This window comes from Panthera onca, chromosome A2 (genome assembly GCF_046562875.1).
Source record: "Panthera onca isolate mPanOnc1 chromosome A2, mPanOnc1 haplotype 2, whole genome shotgun sequence".
In the NCBI taxonomy this organism is placed as follows: domain Eukaryota; kingdom Metazoa; phylum Chordata; class Mammalia; order Carnivora; family Felidae; genus Panthera; species Panthera onca.
Genome location: NC_138340.1, coordinates 139226624 through 139250359, shown reverse-complemented (window position 1 = coordinate 139250359; position 23736 = coordinate 139226624). Strand labels below are relative to the sequence as shown.

Here is a 23736-nt window from a genome sequence, read left to right as displayed (position 1 = left end):
CTTTCATCACTTAACTGTGAAATGAACAATATCTGACACTGAATTGGAACTACATTTGGTTTATACTTAAACAGGGCAAAAGGCACCCATCAAGCACAACCACTCTGTTTTTATTATATGAAAATGGATTCTTTCCATCATTCGGTATTTGGTGAATGAGAACTTTGCTTTAGCCCAGCAATGGAGGTAAAGACTTAGTTACTTCTTTCACGGGCTCAGAGTCCAATGGGGGAGATGAATAAGTAAACAGACAATGGTCATACTGTGGCAACTACTGTGTACTTTGGATGCGCACAACACAGGAGCACTTGGGCATATGACACACCTCCAGATGAGCGTCATTGATTTTGTACTTTATGACTATGGCACCTTCACGAGTGCACAGTCCTATGCCAGGGCCACAGGCAGACTTGATGAGGATGGAGATAGAGGCAGGGATGGTTCCCCCGTGGATGCAAAGTCTGCTTGAGTCTTGAAGAATGAGGAAGAGAGAAACAAGTGAAACAGCAGGGAGGAACATGCCACGGCAAGGAAACAGCATGTAAAATGTAACCTCGGAGAACGTGGCCTTCCTTTCTTCAGGGGATGTAACCTAGGAGAACGTGGTCTTGCTTCTTCAGGGGATGTAACCTCAGAGAATGTGGTCTTGCTTCTTCAGGGGATGTAACCTAGGAGAACGTGGCCTTCCTTTCTTCAGGGGATGTAACCTAGGAGAATGTGGTCTTGCTTCTTCAGGGGATGTAACCTAGGAGAACATGGCCATCCTTTCTTCAGGGGATGTAACCTTGGAGAACGTAGCCTTCCTTCTTCAGGGGATGTAACCTAGGAGAATGTGGTCTTGCTTCTTCAGGGGATGTAACCTAGGAGAACGTGGTCTTGTTTCTTCAGGGGATGTAACCTCAGAGAACGTGGCCTTCCTTTCTTCAGGGGATGTAACCTTGGAGAACGTAGCCTTCCTTCTTCAGGGGATGTAACCTAGGAGAATGTGGTCTTGCTTCTTCAGGGGCTGTAACCTAGGAGAACGTGGCCTTCCTTCTTCAGGGGATGTCCAAGAGTTCAGTATGAGAGAAGGAAGCTAGTGGCAGGGAGTAAACGCTAAGACTCATAAGTGCTAAACGGGACCTACCATGTAATGATGAATGGTTTCGATTTTATTCTAAAAGCAATGGAGAGCGACTGAAGAGTTTTAATAAAATACAACTGACAAAAGTACATAACAAAAAAAATCATATTTATTTAATTTGTTATGTGGTACATTATATTTTCTAAAAGGAGATGGTTAAATCTAGTTTTTTTTTTTTCCTAATCAATTGTCTATTATTTACCAGACAGAATGTTATAGTATTTAGTATTGCTGGTAGAAATGTAATGAGATTTCTTCCTTTGGGGGCAATTTAACTAGAAACTCATTGTCACGTTAAATGTAGCTATTCATCACTGTTGTCTTGGGCTCTATTTTGTTGTTGTTGTTAAAGGATAAGTAATTCTCACAAACGGTACATTAAAACATGTAATGTTTTTAAATAACATGCTTTTTTAATACTAATCTTCAAAAGAAGATGATTAGATTAATACTTTAGATGGCCAAAAATTCATTGTACAGCTGAAATCAAAGATGGCCATGTACTTGGAAATGTTTTAAGTCCCCAAAGCAAAGGCCACGTCACCTATTTCTTTCATTAACCAGTACACTATCAGTATAAACTGAAAAGGAAAAGTCAGTAGATGCATCTGATTATGTCCTCTGGACATTTTCAAAGGCTTCTGCCTGTTGTGTCAACTTCAAAAGACACAAAGGGCACTCTGGAGACTTTCCCCCTGGAGTCCTCTCCATTGCTTGGGTCGACAAACTTCTTTTCTCCCAAAGAAGGAAACCGGGGGGGAAAAACTCTCTTTGTATTCATTAATAATTCAGTGCATTTGCTTTCAATCCCTACTTCATGCTATGCTCTTGCCTTGGAGCTGCCAACACAGACGTGAGCACCTTAAAACCCAAATCACGCACCAAGACTCCACTCAAATGTCATTCCCTTGCAGAGGCTCTTGACTACCCCAACTAGAAGTGATCTCCTCAAGCTCTGCACACCACGGCTTCTTAATCATTCATTTCCTAGAGCTCTTAGCACAGGCAAACACCATGAAGTGAATTTGGAAGTGTGTATGTGGCTTTGCTATCTATTACCATGCGTTTTAAAAAAATCACTTTCGTTATTGAATCTCAGTTTTTCTCATCTGCAAAATGGGGTTATTCATGTGGGGAGGAACAGCTATTTTTTTTTTAATTTTTTTTTCTTTTTTCAACGTTTTTTATTTATTTTTGGGACAGAGAGAGACAGAGCATGAATGGGGGAGGGGCAGAGAGAGAGGGAGACACAGAATCGGAAACAGGCTCCAGGCTCCGAGCCATCAGCCCAGAGCCTGACGCGGGGCTCGAACTCACAGACCGCGAGATCGTGACCTGGCTGAAGTTGGACGCTTAACCGGCTGCGCCACCCAGGCGCCCTTAAATGCTATTTTATAAATGTGGTAATTGAGATTCAGAGAAGTTAAACAGCTTATGTAAAGTGACAAAGCTAATAATCAAATATTTCTAAATATCTAAGTCTTGTATATTTTCCATTATTCCACAATTACCCCCTACAACATAAAATCTGTAAAAGTAGTAGAAAAATTATATTTCAATACATACCTGTTTCATGAATCTCTTCCTTTCCAGTGTATGAGGAAAACACCTGCCTAGAGAATTTGTATTGTTGTTCTCGAAAATTATTTTGTAAGTAGTCCATCAGCATGACATAGCCAGACTGTTGCATTGTAAGAACTTCACAAAAAACAGCCAACTGGGGAAAAGATCATTTAACATATAATTTAACATATCTGATTCAAAGGCGTCTGTAAATGCTTTAAAATAGATATTCAGTAGTAAAGCTTAGAAACTAATTATTTTTAAATTGCTTTGAATGATTGCATTTGTTTGAATTTCCAAGATTACCTGGCTTTCAGAGATGCTAACTGTATCTTTAAAAATAATCCAGTCAACAGTGTCTGTGCAGGGAGGAGATGTCAATGAGCCATTGTAAGTGTAATATTTGTCAGTTGAGTTTGGCAGAAGGTTCAGCAATATGAAGGGATCTAATGCAGACTGTTTCCCTACAAAGTAACAACATATATCTCAGTTGGGATCTCAACACTGGAACTCAGCGGTTCAAAGCTTCTATGAAACAGAGACATATGGTTTGTTACAAATTTGATCAGAAATGAAATTTTAAGAATATTTTAGGTATATTTCAAAAATGGTGATAAAACCAACATATTCTGAATTTCCTTACATACACAACTACATAGGTTATACTAGTAAGATCCTGGAGAGATTATTTTACATATGAAAGATATTCAGAAATCATATAACCATCTTAACAGATACAGTAAAATCACTTGAGAAGACTTAATACCAGTTTGCGAAAAACAACAAAACCTTATTCTAGCGAAGATTATCTTCCAAAGCCTATAACAAACATTGTATTTAAGGATGACCGATTGGGAAAGCTTTCCCCTAGAGATAAAGAATGAGACAAAAACATCCTGCTATCACCACTTCTGATTAACACTGAATTGGAGGACTGGGCCAGTGCAATAAAGAAAAAAGTCATAAAGATTGGATATGAAGAAATGATACCGTCATATTTTGCAAATGCATGATTGTACATGTATGATATTGAATTTACAAACTATCAGAATTAGTAAATGCATTTAGTAAAGTCACTGCACATAAGACCCATATACAAAAATTAATTATATTGCTATGTACCAGTACAAAACAATAGAAAATGCAATTTAAAACAATATAACTCATAATAACAACACAATATCAAATACAGATAAATCTAACAAATGATGTGAACAACATCTATATTAAAAATTATAAAACTTTCTTGAGAGAATTAGGTAAAAATTAAAATTATGGGAAATTAAAATTATGGGAAATACCAAGTTCATGGGTTGGAAGAGTTAGTATTGTGCAGGTGTTGACTGCCCCCAAATTGATTTATGGAGTCAAATAATCTTATCAAAACCCCAGAGGCTTTTATACACATGTGTTTTATACAGCATGTGTTTACTGACATGCTGATTTAAAAATTTAAATGGAAATGAAAAGTTAAAACAATCTTGAACAATAACAGCTACTGTACGACTTTCATTACCAGGTAGGAAAACCGATTATATAAAACTATAGAAGTCATGATAGTGAAATATGCATGCAAAGACAGACAAAGGGAACAGTGAAAGAGAAAGGAGAACTCAGATCCATACATATATAGTCACTTTATGTATGTCATGTCTTTTCTTTAGGACAGGAAAAATTACTATGTAGTTGGAATGGACTGCCTTTGCAGTAAAGAGTGCTGTATCACTTGGATATCCTTACGGAAAAAAGTGAATCATGATTCCCTACTTCACATCTTAAGCACATGAGTTCTAAATAGATCTAGTAGATCTAGATTTAGTGGATCCAAATGTGAACAGGAGAGTAAAACTTTTAGAGGAAAACAGAAAATTCACTTTATAACCTTAAGGTAGGCTGAGATTTCTGAAATGGCACACAAAAATTGTTAATTATAAAGGGAAAAATGATAAATTTTAGTACATGATAATTAAGATCTATTTATCAATATTTACCTATTTATCAATAGTCACTATTAAGGGAATAAATGGTAAGAACAAAGGGTGGAAAGTATATTTTACATATATGTTGTGTGTGTGTATGTGTGTGTATATTATACCTTTTATCCAGAATAGAGAATTCCTTTAAAAATTTAGTAGAGCTTTCCTAAGAGGCATATCTGGCCTTGCAACTCTCAAACAATCCAATTATATCTGTCTCCATGAATGACCCCATTTTTGCTTTTGGACCTTTCCAACAGCACTTATCAACAGCCATTTAGCCTTTAGTGTACCTGCCCTCACTCATACAGGCAGCAATCTGCTTATCAGCAAGATCTGTGTCTAACTCATTTACCCATCCTAACTATCTAGCTCAATGCATGCCTGTCCTCTGTTCTTTCTAGTAGACTTATGTCACTAAGAAGTAGCCCCCGAGACCTATTTAATCTATTCTTAGTGAGATAGCACAGTGTAGAGCGGTAGTTTTGTCAGACGAGGTAGTTAGACAGACATGACAGGAAGGGGAAGTAGGAGGATGACGATGGGAAATTGCCAGAAACCACATGTCTCCACCCAGAGTCCACCCCATCTCCCTCAGACCAAGCCCTTGTGTGGTACACCACAGATCCATAAGCAGGAGATATGGGCTACAGGGACTGCCTTAACTTTGGAACATGTGCACTTAAGAAAGACTGTGTCACGACAAGCCTGAGAAACCAAGATGGCAGAACAGCATGGAAGTTTTTTGTGTGTCTCGCGCCCATGAAATACAGCCAGACCAACACTAAACCATCCTGTACACCTAGAAAACTGATCTGAGGATTAACACAACAATCTGCACAACCTGAACCACAGAACTCAACAGGTATGTGGCACAGAGAGGTGAACTTGGGGAGAGAGAAGCTGCAGCAGGCAGGGAGCCACTTTTGCAGGTGGAGAGAGGATGGAGATGGGGGGAGAATACTGGAAAAGCACCTCTCCCCAAAGGCAGCTGCAGAGAAAGTGGAAAAGTGGAAATAGCTACAGGGACTAAACTAAAAAGGGAGAAAGGAGAAAGGAGAGGGTTTAAATTCCATTAAGACTGTAAACAAGGGGAGCACAGAGTCTGCAGCTCTGCAGCTTGATACCTGGAGATGCTCTGCTGGGAAGGGCAAATCCCCAGGAGTGGAGTGGGGTCCGGGAGGTTCTTGGGCCACACAGGGAAAAGCAATTCCACTGCTGGAAGAACATTTGGTAGAGACTGTTGAGGCCACCTGGTCCCAGCAGACCCCAGAGAACGGTCACATTCGCTGGTGCTGGAACAAGGTCCTTAAGGGTGAAGCCTGGTGTCAGATGTGTGTTGTGATTTTCCATAATTCCTGAAATGTTGCTGCTACACTATCTCTCAAACTTTTTCTGGGGCGGGCTGGCACCTGGCTGCAGTCTCTGGGCTTCGGCAGCAGCACAGTAATGCAAACTTTCCTGGGTGTGGCTGGCATTCGGCCATTGCTCAGTGAGACCCCCCCCTGCAGAAGGGCAGAAAGGGTCAAAGCCACAGTCCTTCAGAAGTAAGGGGCGGTGGAAAACAGCCGCATCTGAGACAAAACTCAGGAGAGAAGTACTTCCTGGTGCTTGGCCACAGACAATGAAAAAGCGGGGAGTGGACAAAAGCTGAAGACAGAGGACGGGTTAGCAATTGATGATCCGGGAGAACAGAGTTCCAAAACTAGAGACTGGGTAGCTGGGTGACGCCATTTTCACCGCTCCCGCGCATGCACATATGCACCTATGAGCACCACAACACAACACCCCAGTAGGCTAGCAGCACCATCTAGTGGAGAATGGAGCCGTTACACAAAGCCCCGCCCAACTGGGCCAACCTCACTCTTCAAGAACACAAGTCTCACCCCCTGCTTAGTTTATAGACTAGAAAGCACTTCATAGTCTGACTTCTAGGGGAAAACAAAGTAATTTCAGTCCTATTTCAATCTGTTAGCAGGTCCATCTATTCAATTTTCTTTCTTTTTTTTCTCTTTTTCACTTCTTTTCTTTTTCTTGAATACAGAAAGAAAAAATTCATTTTTATTTTTAATTTTTATTAAAAATATTTTTCTTTAATTTTTATTACTTATTACTTATTTAATTACTTATTTAATTTTTTACTTTTGTGTAACTTTTCAAATTCAATTTTACTTGCATCATTTTATTTTAGTCTACTTCAGTATGTTAATTTTTTCAAATTTTCAAACGATTTCCTTTTTTTTCTTTTCTTTTTTCTCTTTTTAGTTTCTTTTCTTGTTCTTGAATACAGAGGGAGAAAAACTTCATTTTTCTTTTCAATTTCTATTAAAAATGTTTTTCTTTAATTTTTATTTTTACTATATTTTTTACTTCTATGTAAACTTTTCCAAATTCTATTTTATTCCCATTGTTTTATTTTAGTCTACTACAGTGTATTCACTTTTTCAAATTTTCAAATGATTTCTTTTTTTTTCTCTTTTTTTGTTTTCTTTTCTTCTTCAATACAGAAAGAGAAAAAATTCATTTTTATTTTTAATTTTTATTTAAAGCTTTTAAATTTTTTTCTACTATATTCTTCAGTTTCACGTAATTTTTTTCAAATTGTATTTTACTCCCATCATTTCATTTTAGTCTACTTCAGTGTATTCAATTTTTCAGATTCTCAAAAGATTTCCTTCCCCCCCCCCCCCCCCCGCCTTTTTTCTCTAATCTATCAAACCACTTTCAACATCCAGACCAAAACACACTCAGGATCTAGCATCATTTATTCATTTTTTTGTGTGTGTGTTTTCAATTTTTAAATTTTAATATTTTTTTAATTTTAATTCTTTAAATTTTAATTTTTCTACCTCATTAATTCTTTTTCTCCCTTCAAAATGACAAAATGAAGGAATTCACCTCCAAAGAAACAGCATGAAGAAACAACAGCCAGGGATTTAACCAACACAGATACAAGCAAGATGTCTGAACCAGAATCTAGAATCACGATAAAAAGAATACTAGAGGCAGTTGAAAATAGATTAGAATCCCTTTCTGCGGAGATAAAAGAAGTAAAAACTAGTCAGGATGAAAAAAAAAATGCTATCACTGAGCTGCAATCATGGATGGATGCCGTGGCGGCAAGGATGGATGAGGCAGAACAGAGAATCAGCGACATAGAGGACAAACTTATGGAGAATAATGAAGCAGAAAAAGAGGGAGATTAAAGCAAAAGAGCAGAGTCTAAGAATTAGAGAAATCAGTGACTCATTAAAAGGAAACAACATCAGAATCATAGGGGTCCCAGAAGAGGAAGGAAGAGAAATGGGGGTAGAAGGGTTATGTGAGCAAATCATAGCGGAAAACTTTCCTAACCTGGAGAAAGACACAGACATCAAAATACAGGAAGCACAGAGGATCCCCATTAGATTCAACAAAAACCGACCATCAACAAGGCATATCATAATCAAATTCACAAAATACGCAAGCAAGGAGAGAATCATGAAAGCAGCAAGGGAAAAAAAGTCGCTAACCTACAAGAGAAGACATATCAGGCTTGCAGCAGACCTATCCACAAAAACTTGCCAGGCCAGAAAGGAGTGGCAGGATATATCCAGTGTGCTGAATCAGAAAAATATGCAGCCAAGAATTCTTTATCCAGCAAAGCTGTCTTCAAAATAGAAGGAGAGATAAAAAGTTTCCCAGACAAACAAAAATTAAAGGAGTTGGTGACCACTAAACCAGCCCTGCAAGAAATGTTAAGGGGTACTCTCTGAGGGGAGAAAAGATGAAAAAAAAAAATAATGTGTATATATATACCAAAAGCAACAAAAGATTAGAAAGGACCAGAAAACACCACCAGAAACTCCAACTCTACAAGCATCATAATGGCAATAAATTCATTACCTTTCAGTACTCACTCTAAACATCAATGGACTCAATGCTCCAATCAAAAGACATAGGGTAACAGAATGGAAAAGAAGACAAGATCCATCTATATGCTGTTTATAAGAGACCCACTTTAGACCTAAAGACACCTTCAGACTGAAAATAAGGGGATGGAGAACCATCTATCATGCTAATGGTCAACAAAAGAAAGTCAGAGTAGCCATACTTATATCAGACAATCTAGACTTTAAAATAAAGACTGTATCAAGAGATGCAGAAAGGCATTATATCATAATCAAGGGGTCTATCCACCAAAAAGACCTAACAATTGCAAACATTTATGTGCCAAATGAGAGAGCACTAAATATATAAAATCAATTACTCACAAACATAAACTCATCAATAGTAATACTATAATAGTAGGAGACTTCAACACCCCACTCACAGCAATGGACAGATCATCTAATCAAAAAACCAACAAGGAAACAATGGCTTTGAATGACACACTGGACCAGATGGACTTGACAGATATATTCATAACATTTCATCCTAAAGCAGCAGAATATACATTCTTCTCCAGTGCACACGGAACATTCTCCAGAATAGACCACATACTGGGACACAAAAAGATCGAGATCATACCATGCATATTTGCAAACCAAACATACTCAAAATCAACTACAAGAAAAAAATTTGGAAAGGTAACAAATACTTGGAGACCGAAGAACATCCTACTAAAGAATGAATGGGCTAACAAAGAAGTTAAAGAGGAAATTAAAAAGTATATGGAAGTCAATGAAAATGATAACACCACAGCCAAAAACCTCTGGGATGCAGCAAAGGCAGTCATTAAGAGGAAAGTATATAGCACCCAGGCCTTCCTGAAGAAGGAAGAAAGATCTCACATACACAACCTAACCTTCCACCTTAAGAAGCTGTAAAAAGAACAGCAAATAAAACCCCAAACCAGCAGAAGAAAGAAAATAACAAAGATTAGCACAGAAACTAATGCTATGGAAACCAAAAAAACAGTAGAACAGATCAATGAAACCGGAAGCTGGTTCTTTGAAATAACTAACAAAATTGATAAACCACTAACCAGTTTGATCAAACAGAAAAAGGAAAGAACACAAATAAATAAAATCAAGAATGAAAGAGGAGAGATCACAACCAACACAGCAGAAATACAAACAATAATAAGAGAATATTATGAGCAATTATATGTCAATAAAATGGGCAATCTGGAAGAAATGGACAAATTCCTAGAAACACATACACTACCAAAACTGAAACAGGAAGAAACAGAAAATTTGAACAGACCCATAACCAGTAAGGAAATCGAATTAGTAATCAAAAATCTCCCAAAAAACAAGAGTCCAGGGACAGATGGCTTTCCAGGGGAATTCTACCAAACATTTAAGGAAGAGTTAGCACCTATTCTCTTGAAATTGTTCCAAAAAATAGAAACGGAAGGAAAACTTCCAAACTCTTTCTATGAAGCCAGCATTACCTTGATTCCAAAACCAGACAGAGATCCTACTAAAAAGGAGAATTATAGACCAAATTCCCTGATGAACATGGATGCAAAAATCCTTAACAAGAAATTAGCCAACTGGATCCAACAATACATTAAAAAAAATTATTCACCACTACCAAGTGGGATTTATACCTAGGATGCAGGGCTGGTTCAATATCTGCAAAACAGTTAACATGATTCATCACATCAGTAAAAGAAAGGACAAGAACCATATGATCCTCTCAATAGATGCAGAGAAAGCATTTGACAAAATACAGCATCCTTTCTTGATAAAAACCCTCAAGAAAGTAGGGAGCATACCTCGAGATCATAAAAGCCATATATGAACGACCCAACGCTAATATCCTCAATGGGGAAAAACTGACAGCTTTCCCCCTAAGGTCAGGAACAAGACAGGGATGTCCACTCTCACCACTATCATTCAACATAGTATTAGAAGTCTTAGCCTCTGCACTCAGACAACACAAAGAAATAAAAGGCATCCAAATCAGCCAGGAGGAGGTCAAATTTTCACTCTTAGCAGATGACATGATACTCTCTATGTGGAAAACCCAAAAGATTCCACCAAAAACTGCTATAATTGATTCATGACTTCAGCAAAGTTGCGGGATATAAAATCAACACACAGAAATCAGTTGCATTCCTATACACCAACAATGAAGTGACAGAAAGAGAAATCAAGGAATCGATCCCATTTACAGTTGCACCAAAACCCATAAAATACCCAGGAATAAATCTAACCAAAGAGGTGAAAAATCTATACACTGAAAACTATAGAAAGCTTATGAAAGAAATTGAAGAAGACACAAAAAAATGGAAAAAGATTCCATGCTCCTGGATAGGAAGAACAAATATTGTTAAAATGTCGATATTACCCAAAGCAATCCACATATTCAATGCAATCCCTATCAAAATTAACACGAGCATTCTTCACACAGCTAGAACAAATAATCCTAAAATTTGTATGGAACCAGAAAAGACCCTGAATAGCCAAAGCAATCTTGAAAAAGAAAACCAAAGCAGGAGGCATCACAATCCTGGACTTCAAGCTATGCTACAAAGTTGTAATCATCAAGATAGTATGGTACTGGCACAAGAACAGACACTCAGATCAATGGAACAGAATAGAGAACCCAGAAATGGACCCACAAATGTATGGCCAACTCATCTTTGACAAAGCAGGAAAGAATATCCCATGGAATAAAGACAGTCTCTTCAGCAAGTGGTGCTGGGAAAACTGGACAGCGACATGCAAAAAACTGAACCTGCACCACTTTCTTACACTGTACACAAAAATAAACTCAAAATGGATGAAAGACCTCAATGTAAGACAGGAAGCCATCAAAATCCTCGAGGAGAAAGCAGGCAAAAACCTCTCTGACCTTGGCTGCAGCAACTTCTTATTCAACACGTCTCTGGACGCAAGGGAAACAAAAGCAAAAATGAACTACTGGGACCTCATCAAAATAAAAAGCTTCTGCACAGCGAAGGAAACAATCAGCAAAACTAAAAGGCAACCGACAGAATGGGAGGAGATATTCGCAAACAATATATCAGATAAAGGGTTAGTATCCAAAATCTATAAAGAACTGATCAAACTGAACACCCAAAAAACAAATAATCCAGTGAAGAAATGGGCAAAAGACATGAAGAGACACTTCTCCAGAGAAGACATCCAGATGACCAACTGACACATGAAAGAATGCTCAACATCACTCATCATCAGGGAAATACAAATCAATACCACAATAAGATACCACCTCACACCTGTCAGAATGGCTAACATTAACAACTCAGCAACAACAGATGTTCGCGAGGATGCAGAGAAAGAGGATCTCTTTGCGTTGTTGGTGGCAATGCAAGCTGGTACAGCCACTCTGGAAAACAGTATGGAGGTTCCTCAAAAAACTAAAAATATAACTACTCTATGACCCAGCAATTGCACTACTGGGCATTTATCCACGGGATACAGGTATGCTGTTTCAAAGAGACACATGCACCCCCCCATGTTTATAGCAGCACTATCAACAATAGCCAAAGTATGGAAAAAGCCCAGATGTCCATCGATGGATGAATGGAAAAGGAGGTGTGGTATATATATACAATGGAGTATTACTCGGCAATCAAAAAGAACGAAATCTTGCCATTTGCAACTACGTGGATGGAACTGGAGAGTGTTATGTTAAGTGAAATGAGTCAGTCAGAGAAAGACAAAAAATCCTATGACTTCACTCATATGAGGACTTTAAGAGACAAAACAGATGAACATAAGGGAAGGAAAACAAAAATAATATAAAAACAGGGAGGGGGACAAAATATAAGAGACTCATAAATATGGAGAACAAACTGAGGGTTATGGGGGGGAGGTTGTGGGAGGGGGCATGGGCTAAATGGGTAAGGGGTATTAAGGAATCTACTCCTGAAATCATTGTTGCACTCTATGCTAATTTGGATGTAAATTTTAAAAAACAAAAAATAAAATTAAAAAAAACAAAAAGACTGTGTCACTAGCAGCCTTGAGGCTATTATAATATCATCAAAGCCATATATGAACGTAAACGCCATATACGAATTAAAATATCATTAGCATTGCGGTCAGGGCCCGCCCCCCAAGGGGTTGCACTTAGGCCCTCCTGGGAAAATGACTAGGACAAACTTGCAGCAAAAGTTGGAGGGGAGGAAACCAAGGCAGTTCCAAGGGTGGAGTGAGAATGAGGAGATGGGAGGGAGGGGAACAAATAACTCCTCATAAAGGAACACAATGAGGAACTCGGCGCTTTGCCACCTATCCTTGGGTCAGCCTGCTCCTCTGTCACTGGAGTGTACTATCACTTTTTGCTAAAAGAAAAAAAAAAGCCTTTGCAACATTAACTCTCTATCAGGTCTTTCAACTGAATTCTTTGAGAAGACAAGAACTGAGGAATTCCATAATCTAGGGCCTGGTAGTAGTTTCACCCCTTATTTGAATAATCTGGGGAGCTTTAAAAAAAATAGCAGTATTGCAGGCCCCACCCTAGCCCACTTGAACTTAAATCTCTAGTAATAGGGCATCTACATTTTCAAGACAGCATCCCCAGGTGATTCGAACATGCAGCCCGCATTGAAAATCCAAAGCAGAGTGAAGTCTTTGCAAGATGTTAGTATTTTGAACCCACTTTCTACATTATAAAATAAAATGACCAACCCAGATTATTTTCATAGTGTATTCTGGCTTTAAACTCTATGAAGACTGGACATATCCAGAAAGCCTCAAAGAAAAAAATTTGTTTAAAAATTAAATTATTGAATGTTAATTTTTCTACAATGCAGAAACTTTTGAAGGAAGGAGGGACTGTGGTAATAATTAAAGTTATAGACAACTGCTTCCATTCTGAATTTAAGACTGACTGTTAGAAAGGAAAATCTGCTTGACCGAACAGATAGTCTTGAGTATATACAACCTAAATCTAGTTTTAATCTGTTAGAGAATGCAAGTTATGCTTGGTTTAATGTATTAATTAGTAATTTCTAAAAGTATGTCTTCTTCTCTAATATCAAGATGAAATGATTAGAATTTAGACTTGGATTCAAGTTCTCTGAAACTGAGGAAAATCTTTTTATATGTGAGTGTTTCCCATTTTCAGATTTATGCTTTTATTAACTGAAAAATTTTTGAGTCCATAACCTCCTTCTTAATCATCAATGGGCTACAATTGCTTCTTTTTTTCTGCTGAAGGCAAAATTTATCTTACAAATGTTCTCTGGAAATGTGGATGTGCAGAATACTAATTAAGTAAGGAGGCAAACACTGACTCACTGCTAAATTAGGTGGGAAATGAAATGACACCAGGAGAGCTACAGGCCAGAAAAGGAAGAAAAGAAGTGAGATCTGAATAGGGATGGTGAAATAGAGAATTGTCTTGAAATGCTAACTGTTTTGTACCTTATCTTAAAAACATTTAGAGGGGTGCCTGGGTGGCTCAGTTGGTTAAACATCTCACTCTTGGTTTGGGCTGAGGTCATGATCTCACGGTTTGATGGTTTGAACTCCAAGTTGGGCTCTGTGCTGACAGCACGGAGTCAGCTTGGGACTTTCTCTCTCCCTGTCTCTCTGCCCTTCCCCTGTGCTCTCTCTCTCTCTCTAACTTAAAAAAATAAAAATGTTATTTATATACATGTCCTAAATTTCTGTCTTGGATATCACAGGACTTTTCAACTACAGTAGCACTCTTCTTTCTTTTTTTTTTTCCTTTTCTTTGTTTAATGTTTATTTATTTTAGAGACAGAGAGAGAGAGACAGAACATGAATAGGGGAGGGGCAGAGAGAGAAGGAGACACAGAATCTGAAGCAAGCTCCAGGCTCTGAGCTGTCAGCACAGAGCCTGATGTGGGGTTCAAACTCACGAACCGAGAGTTCATGACCCAAGCCAAAGTCAGATGCTCAACCCACTGAAGCATCCAGGCACCCCAGAGCTCTTCAATTAGACAACCATCTTTTGAGAAAATTGGAATAAGGCGATTTTTTGAGTATGTGTCTAGCAAAAGCATTTGCTTCATCCGAATCACCTCATTATTGTTAACACAAGCAAGAATCACACCTGAGTCAATGCTGCTGTAGTTGTGATCATTCATTCAGTCATTATTCATTTAGGCACATATCGGTGAGCAACCAATCAGATGCTCCCCTTCTGTAGGAGGGTGACAGCAAGAGGGGGAGGATAAGTAGGGAGAGAGATAAGGAGATAGACAAAGACCACAATAGGGTCAAAAGAAAGGCAGGAATGAGGGAAGGAAAGGGAAACGGGTTCTTTCATCTTTTCGAGAGGAATACAGGAAATGAGTCATCAGCCCACATTGGACTAAGATAGATTTTATAATCTTGATGATGGTTGAAAGTGTTGTTTCGCGAATAACTAACATCATATAAAGAATATGGAGCAGGATTTGGGAGCTGAGCTTCAGTTGCAGAGTCTCTGTCCACAGACAAGCGCTGCCTTCAGTCCTCTAGGTTCTCAGCAGCAATGGCTAAGAGCCAGTATTGGGGAGCCTCTCGTGTATTGAGTACTAGGGGGTTTTCTAGACTCTGAAATAGATTTAATCTAAGAATTCTCAAAATAGAAACATTTACCTTTAGGAGGACTTAACTTATTTAGTTTGTACAGATCATATCTAACAACCATTCAAATCAAATTGACCCGTTTCATATCTGTCCTGAAACATAACTCATACAAATCGTCACAGTGTAGTGGAACAAACTTTGTGGACAGACCTGGATCGAGATTCTGGCCCTACCACTTACCCACTGAATCAGCTTAGGTGTCCTTGCCGAATATATGGAAAGAATTACGAATCCAGTGGGTGAGTTGATGCACATGGAGGACTTTATTTTTCGGTAAAAGAGGAGGGAAGAAGTCAGTGCACAAGTAGCAGGATAGAGAGAAAGAAAACAGAGTAATGGAGGGCAGATCGGGATGTGTTTCCAGGCAGCCAGGGAGACTATCGGTTCTGCTTCCAAATTAAGAGCCAGGATACGGCCAGAATAGTGCTGCTGGGAATCCATGTTCTCGAGGAGGCTATTATGTGGCAGCAGCAGCTGTGAGGAAGCACCTCCCTCAACGGCTTATGGATAATAACTATATTGAAAAGTAAACTTTAGCCAAAGAACATGGGCAAATTGGTTCCTACACTGATAGGATCCTCGTATGAACTTGCTAGAGAGCCCCAGAAATAACTGAAGAAGCATCCAGAAAAAGAGGCCAGAATACCACAGCGACACAAGTCAGGACTAACAACCCACGGTTAAGACCACTCTTGTTGGCCCTACAGGCTGACATAAGGCCTGGGAACATTTGGAGTTCACGTTTTATACAAGTTTCAGTGTAGGAATTCAAACTAGCTGCCTTCTTTCAGTCTGAATAAAATCCACTTTCTGACTAAATGAGGGAAAAATTGTGTGGCTTGTGGCATTCGATGTTGAATTTTGCGATCTAGGTGGATAGAGGGAAATAACTTCATCTTGTGTTTGATTGCACCTTTTGGAAAGAACACGAAAACAAAAAAAAAACAAAACAAAACAATGAAAGCTGCACTGCATGAGTTCACATATTCCTGACTTCTGAAAAGTTCTGTCACTTAAGGCCCTCACATGTGATTGACAAATATGAATCAATCCAAGGCCCAGCTTTTGCTTTCAAAAAGGATCTATATGAATTTTGTTCCTGATTTCAAGATTTTGCGGCTTCCCAGAGAGAAATAATCCTTATTTTGTTGATAACTCAGGGCAGCATTAATCTCTTGCGTGTGGATGCTTACTAAAAATACAATAATAATAACAGGTTTGCTGTCTCTTGCAGATGTTGTTACAAGCATTTGCTGTGACAAATGACAAGATCCATGAGCTAGCAGGCAGAACAGTGAAACATACGGCATCTTTTTCTATGTTAAGTGTTTGCCTTCTTCCAAAAACCTTGTCATACTGGTAAAGGACCTATCAAGGAAACCACCAGGGAATAAATTTTAAGTTGAGGAAAATTGTCATTTCACTTAAAAACATGACTTTTATAACACTAGCTGGTTTCAGATTATAAATCAGAGTCTTTAACAAATGTACAATGCAGACAGAATAGAGATATACATTTTAAATGCATCACATAATTAGATTATTTTCAAGAATAAAATTAGAAAACTTTAACTTCCTACTTATATTAACAGTTTGTGATTTTTTATATGACAAAAATTTCAGATAAAATGTTCTTTAGTGAGACATGTATAAATCATCAAGTGTAAGAACTGGAAGATTGCTCCTTTTTGAAAAGGTCTTTCCTTCTTCTTTGGAGCAAGTGACTTTTGTAATATTATAAAAATTCATATGCATCCAAAGTACAATCTAGAAGAAAACGATTTCTCCAAATAGCTTACCAAAACGACTAACTCTCTCGACTCCATCAATAATTGCTTTGTAATCCAAGTTTTCTTCTGTTCCAATCTATTAAAGAAGAATGACATTCTAAGAATGGGATAAAATATTTGATTAACTTTTCAATAAAATGAAAAGATAAGTGAAATCCATTTTAAGTATCCAAATGCAATGTTCTCCAAATGCATACTTCCTTTTTTTTCTTCACAGCAAGACAAAAACAAATAAAACAGACAAAAAACCAGCTACCTTTTAAATTTTCCACTGAGAAAAGTACGCTTTAAAATGTTGATTCCCAGTCACTGCTGTATTATTATGATGCTTTGCATGCACACAAATCTGCTCACAGAAAAGGCTACTCCAGCTGGAAGTGATGCACCCCATTAATGAATGAAAGAGTTCCCTTTTAAACACCCCAGCCAAGGGGTTGTTCTATTTGCAAATGATCACCAGTTAGCATCCCACTTGCAAGCTCTTCAATTTGTTAAAAAGCATGCTTTGATATGTCACATCAATTACTTCAGGGGATTAAAGAATTAAGGTAGTGTTAAATCTATGTATAATGATTACCTCAAATAAAATGGATAAAGCCCTTAACTTCCCTTTTCCTTTTACCGCTTCCTCAAAACTTGAAAATCGGTCTGCATCAAAGCCATAGATTTGCATCTATAAAGGTAACAATGACAGCTTTATTATATACAAAGACATCACAAAAGTCACCAGAGAAACAATAAAATAATTTACTGATTCAGTATACTATTTGAAAAATTCTGTAAACTGTATAATTCAATACTCTGTACAGTTTCAAGATATTTTATCAATTACGTGTATATACAACTGCATTTACTCTCACGATTACCATCCTTCAGTAAGGAAAGAAGCACAAAGTTAGATACATCTAGGATGGAAATGACCACCTTGAGATTACTAGATAATACTGAGGTAATAATATACTAGAATAATTATCAAATGGAATAAATTCACAAGTATTATTTTAGCTGTTTTCTGGAATCCTTTCAAATATCGTTTCATTCTTGACTGGACGTGCCTTTCTTGTTACCTTTTTTGGACATTATCATACTATGCTCTAATAATAGTGAACTCTCAAGGACCTTCTGCTTCTCCATACAAACTACCGAAAATAATTTTAAGTTCCCTGTTTTAAGGGTCCTCTTCTGCTGCCGGGCAATATTCCTTGTTAATTTCGACTTCAGCCTCTGCATTTGTTGACAACGGCTTCTACTCTCACTTGCAATTTGGTGCTCCCCATGTCACCATCTCAGAAATCAGGTAACTTAGCTAGTTTAGACAAATAATTCTGGGAAGAGCAGAAAGCCTCTGTGAAGACTAATGCTTGGTTAGGGCTACGACTGGAGAAACAGCAGGTGTGGGTGGAGGATGGCAGTGGCCCCTGCCTCAGGTTATGACCACAAAGCCTTTGAGGATTGCTAAACTGACTCCTGTAGGATGAACAGCTTAAAAACTGGTGGGTGAAAAGGAGGGGCAGGCAGCGGCCACACCAGGAAGGTCTCTGAAGCAGTCCCAGCCCTTTGCTCCGGAGAGCAATAGAGAATCCTTGGTGTACTTCACCTAACAAGGATTGGGGGGCAGCAGGGCTGGGGGGAAGAGGGTGAAGAGTGGAAAAGATTCAGACTAGAGAGAGGGAGGGGCACCTAGGTGGCTCAGTTCGTTAAGCATTTAAACGGCCAACTCTTGATTTCGGCTCAGGTCGTGATCTCAGAGTGACTGAGATGGAGCCGTGAGTCGGGGCTCCAGGTCATTGTGGAGCCTGCTTGGGATTCTCTCTCTCCCTCTCTCTCTGCCCCTCCCCTGCTCCTGTGCATGCTCTCTCTCTCTCCTCTGTCTCTCTCTCTTTCTCTCTCTCAAGACAAGTAAACATTAAAAAAAATAAATAAATAAATAAATTTCAAAAAAGACGAGAGAGGGAGACCAGTTTGGGAACATTTAATAATCCAACTAATAAACAAAGGTGGTTGAGCTCTTTTCTGCCCTCCCACATCACGCAGGGGCAGAATCGAGAAGACTTCATGGTTGGATGCAGGAGACCAGGAAAAAAAGACCAAGTCAAGGATGCTCCTGGGTTTCCCTGCTTGCACAATTACATGGAGAGAGTTTTAAAAAGGCAAGCAACAAACAAACAAGCCATCAGAGAGGGAACTCAAGGGCTTTCTAAATAAGGAAAATACTTGAAGCTTAGTGCACAGACTCTATATCATTTATTTTGCTATTTCAGGGCTTTTGTTGCTGTTAGGGTCTTTCTTGATTTTCCACTTTGCTCTAAATAGTGTTGTGACAGGGCTAAACTCTCCAAATTGAGAATGTTATGTGTTTAATAAATTGGCTTTCATTTCTTCCACAAACCAAATTTGATAAATGTGCTCTTCCTTAAGGATATTTAATATACTTTGAAAAACACAAATTTATATAAAACATAAATTTATAATTTATGAATTAGAATATGATTATCCATAGCAAGATATTTTTAGTCCTTTAAAAGATAACTCACTCATCTTATTTTTATTATCAATAACTATTTTGACTATAAAAGTAATATAGTTCTGTTATAAGTAATTTTAAAAATATGGGAATTTTAAAGGAGAAAAGCAAGGTACTTATTATGCCATCACCCATGGAAAACCCCTGCTCGTGTCTCCTTGGTTTCCCTCAGTTATTTTTATAGCAGTAATAATTCCTTCTCTTATTTAATCTTCATAATAACTTCATAAGGCAGGTGTTACTACTCTTATATCAGATTTGGAGGGGAGACATGGAAGCTTAGGTAAATTAAATATTTGTATAACGTCGTGTCTATAACTCATATCTAAATGGTGAAGTCAGTATTCAAACCTAGTCCATCTGATTCAGACTCTGGGCCCTCAGTCACTATTAAGTTAGTTTTCATGTTTTACAAAATCGAGTAATAATACTGCATATACTATTTTATATTTTGCTTTTAAAAAGCATTAAAAAAGGAAAACCCATTAATATCTTATGATGAACCTTTTTTTGTGTGTAAATAAATCCTTCAAACACATGGTTTTACAAGATCTGTAATACTCCATCATAATGTATTTAATCATTTCCTTTCAACTTTTTATTATTGTAAATAAACCTTTGCACATACATTTTTGAGCATGTCTTTATTTTTTAGACTAAACTGTTAAAGGGGAAATGGTAGGTATTGGGATTGAAACATTTAAAGTTCCAGATACAGGGGCGCCTGGCTGGCTCAGTCAGTAGACTGTGCAGCTCTTGACCTTGGGGTTGTGAGTTCAAGCCCCACACTGGGCGTAGAGATTGCTTAAATAAATAAACTTAAAAATAAAACCTTTCAAAGTTCTGGATAAAAAGAAGCAAACTGCTTCCCAGTCTACCAATTTATACTCTCTCCAGACATGTATGGAAGTGTTTATTTTACTGCATACTCATTATTTATTATATTTATGTTTCCAATTTTAAAACTGAAAATGTTCTCACTCTATTTTACATTTCTTTGCTTCTCCAGTAAATTGACAAAATTTGCCCCTTTTTTCCTCCTGAGTTGTGGAAGGAAATTTGTTTATTTGTTTACACATCAACATTTGTTGGTCGTCCTAGTGTGGCACTCTGGGTTGACAGAAAGTGGAAAATCAAATGTGAGTGTGACAGAGCTTAGTCCAGTGAGGAAGGCAGATATTAACCAAGTAAAATATAACTGTATAAATTATAAAATCTGACAGTAACTTAATCAAATTATATGCTAACTAAAATCTCAATGATTTCGGAAAACGAACTAGGAACCAGTGGAACCAGTGACTTACCTCAAGTGGAAATTTTTGTCCTTCTAAACTATGTTCCGATCCATCAGAAGACATATTGCATTTTCCCCAGTGAAAAGTTATCTTGCTTGCTTTGAACACCATTTCGGAAACTCCTCCACTGAGCCAGTAGTCATTAGTGAGATTAATTTCCACTTAAAAAAAAAAAAAAAAAGCACACACATGCACAAAATTGCACCTATGTTTCTGCAAATCAAAATTACAAACTTAAAATTTTTTCTATCAAACGTACATTAAGAGAATCATTTATTTGATAAATTAAAAACAATTCAGTCACCATTTGAAGCTGAACTTGTTACTCTGCAAAATACACTTGATGTATCTTATTGCCACAAATACAAACTAAAGCAAAGACCTTAACTACTGTATGGCTCTTATAGCAGAGACAGCCAGTCCCTCTGCCCTGTTCATTTGGTGTCCTGAGCTTGCCATTTCCCCAGGGGTCTGCTTTCCTAAGGCATTTTAGGGTAGTGAGGGGACAGAGCAAAGGGAGAAGGAACAGAGGAGTGGAGAAGAAAAGTCTTCTCTTGGGAGTGCCCCCCCCCCCCACCTTCTCACTTTTAGCTCTTTCTACTCCTATCAGGCAGGTGTTTTTGTCCCATCTCCTTATCCCTGCAAGCAAGCATCATACCAGGTTTCATCAGGCTTCAGAATTCCTGTCCTCCACTGTGGCAAGGAAGGTGGGAAATCCATTCCCACTGAAGGGGTTTTAGCCATCTGATGTTGGAACCCCGAGTAGCAACTCAGAATCCTAAACTCTCCTATTTGAGTTCCACAGCAGATTATTGGAACTCTATTTTACAAATGGTCTGAAGATTAATGATTCTTTTGAGAGCTTTATGTAAGATTTTAATGTCTCTCAATCAGATTTAAATAGTCTTTGTTCCATGAGGCAGAAACCAATGTTTGCATTAGGGACCCAATCCAACATCTTGGCCAGCGAGCTAGAGATATAAACTTCCATTAATAATAGTAACAACAAGAAGAATAGTATCAATAATGCTCAACATTTATGTATCACTTACAATGTGCTATGCATTACACTGAGTACTTTACGTGTGTTAAACATTTGATTTTTACACAACCTCACACAATGAAGGAAGGAAATATCATTATAAGGAAATTGAATCACAGACAGTTCAAATAACTTGCTAAAGGTTCCACACTTAAAGGTTCCACTTTAAAGAGCCAGTAGTGAACCTAAAAAGCGTGGCTCTAAAGATCAAGTGCTTGACCACACTTCACTAAGAAAAATAAAGCAGGGGTGCCTGGCTGGCTCAGTCAGTAGAACATTGTAACTCTTGGCTTCAGGGTTGTGAATTTGAGCCCTACATGGGGTGTACAGAGAACTTAAAAATAAAGTCTTAAAAAAAAGAAAGAAAGCAGAGGCTACATGCTTTATTTCTTTGTAACATTCTTCAAACCTAGTAATGAAAATGTTGAGATTTGGGATAATATGCTTTTGTGTATTTAATTAATATCTTATATAATAATTTTATTAAAAACTTATTAATTAAGATATACCTACTGAATGCTTATTATATATCAGGAACTGATACAGTAAAATTCTTACCCTCATGGGACTTAAAATTAAATTACTACATTCAAATTACCAAAATATCAAGAATACAGAAAAAATTCACTAATGATAAAACCATCCCAACATAGCTACTATTATAATTTACAATATTTTTTTCTTATGACTATGTTTGTTTTTATATAATTTCCTGATATACATACAATTTTGTTTAAAATATAATTAGCAGAAAAGGAAGGCTATTTACTTTGAAAACTATTAGTTTGTCTCTCTATTGTTTACTGGAATTTTTCATGGTATTATATTTTGCATGTTTAGAAAAAAGGACAGTAAAAAAGCATTTAGAGAGTGCTTCCTAAAGATAGTATATAACTTTAAACTTTCTACCTAGAAGCACTAGTAATTTCTTTTCTTAAAATTCAATTATAGTTGATTGCTTTTTTGTATCCCAATATTCAATGTAGCATGAAGCTAAGCAGACAAGAGCAAATAGAGTGTCCAAGAAAAGGAAATTCTGATTAACTAAGTAATTAACCAGCGATGGAGTTATAAAATTACATCAGTTATATATTGCATTATCTTTATCATTTCTTCTGGTGGAGGCATCAATTCTCTTTCTATTATTGGAGAACATGATGTGATGACTTTGGTCATTTTATTTTTTGTACACATTTTCAAAATGTTATCTAAACTTCCAATTTACTGTGTTCTATTTGGTTTCTTCTGCCTATAGTTTCTGTGCATTTACAGTACATTATACTTTATACAAAGAAGATGAAATGAAATAAAGTGAAAATGAAAATAAAATGAAACTGACATAAACATACTCTAAGCCCAATAAACATATTAAAGTCACAAACAAAATGCAAACAATTTTACCTGTTTTCCCAGTGTTATGAATGAATGTGTTTTCCAAGGATGTTTTATCCCAACCCTGGAATTTAAGTTTTTTAAGATTCACATTGACTTGGGTAAGATCTTCATCAATATTGATAGGAGACTGTTTGGGGCTACTACATGTTGGATATTTCTTTCCCCAGTTTTTTTGATTCAGGGCTCCTAGGGAAGTGAAAGGGTAAGAAATTAGTTCTTAAATTACTATGCAAAATTTAAATTTTATATTATAAAGTAATTAATACATTACATAAAAATAGAAACAATAGTAGAAAAAACTGGAATATCTTTGAGTCACTGCATACAACAATTATGCCCAGGTGTGGATTCTGGGCTTTCCTATAGCACACTATGAAAAGAGGCCTATACAATAGCCACATCGAGTTCAGTGTTCAACAGTGGCTTTGCTTAGCCATCATACTCGTCCAAATCAACAGAAAGCCTAACTGCCATGTCAGGTAGTCAATCTGAGCCCAGGTTCCAGGTTGAAAGGTGTCCAGATGAC

General features: G+C 37.4%; 1 protein-coding gene across 4 annotated transcripts in view; it reads right to left on the bottom strand.

Moving 5' to 3' along the window:
• PTPRZ1 (protein tyrosine phosphatase receptor type Z1) overlaps positions 1–23736 on the bottom strand; it is a 184461-nt gene that overhangs the window by 68775 nt on the left and 91950 nt on the right. For all 4 annotated transcript variants that reach the window (XM_078440090.2, XM_078440091.2, XM_078440094.2 and 1 more), the window contains exons 3-8: positions 23217–23396; positions 20783–20934; positions 17532–17627; positions 16964–17030; positions 2993–3150; positions 2690–2840 (exon numbers count right to left, since the gene is read on the bottom strand). In XM_078440090.2, the coding sequence (XP_078296216.2) occupies positions 2690–2840; positions 2993–3150; positions 16964–17030; positions 17532–17627; positions 20783–20934; positions 23217–23396 (804 nt within the window). The remainder of the gene's footprint in view (positions 1–2689; positions 2841–2992; positions 3151–16963; positions 17031–17531; positions 17628–20782; positions 20935–23216; positions 23397–23736) is intronic.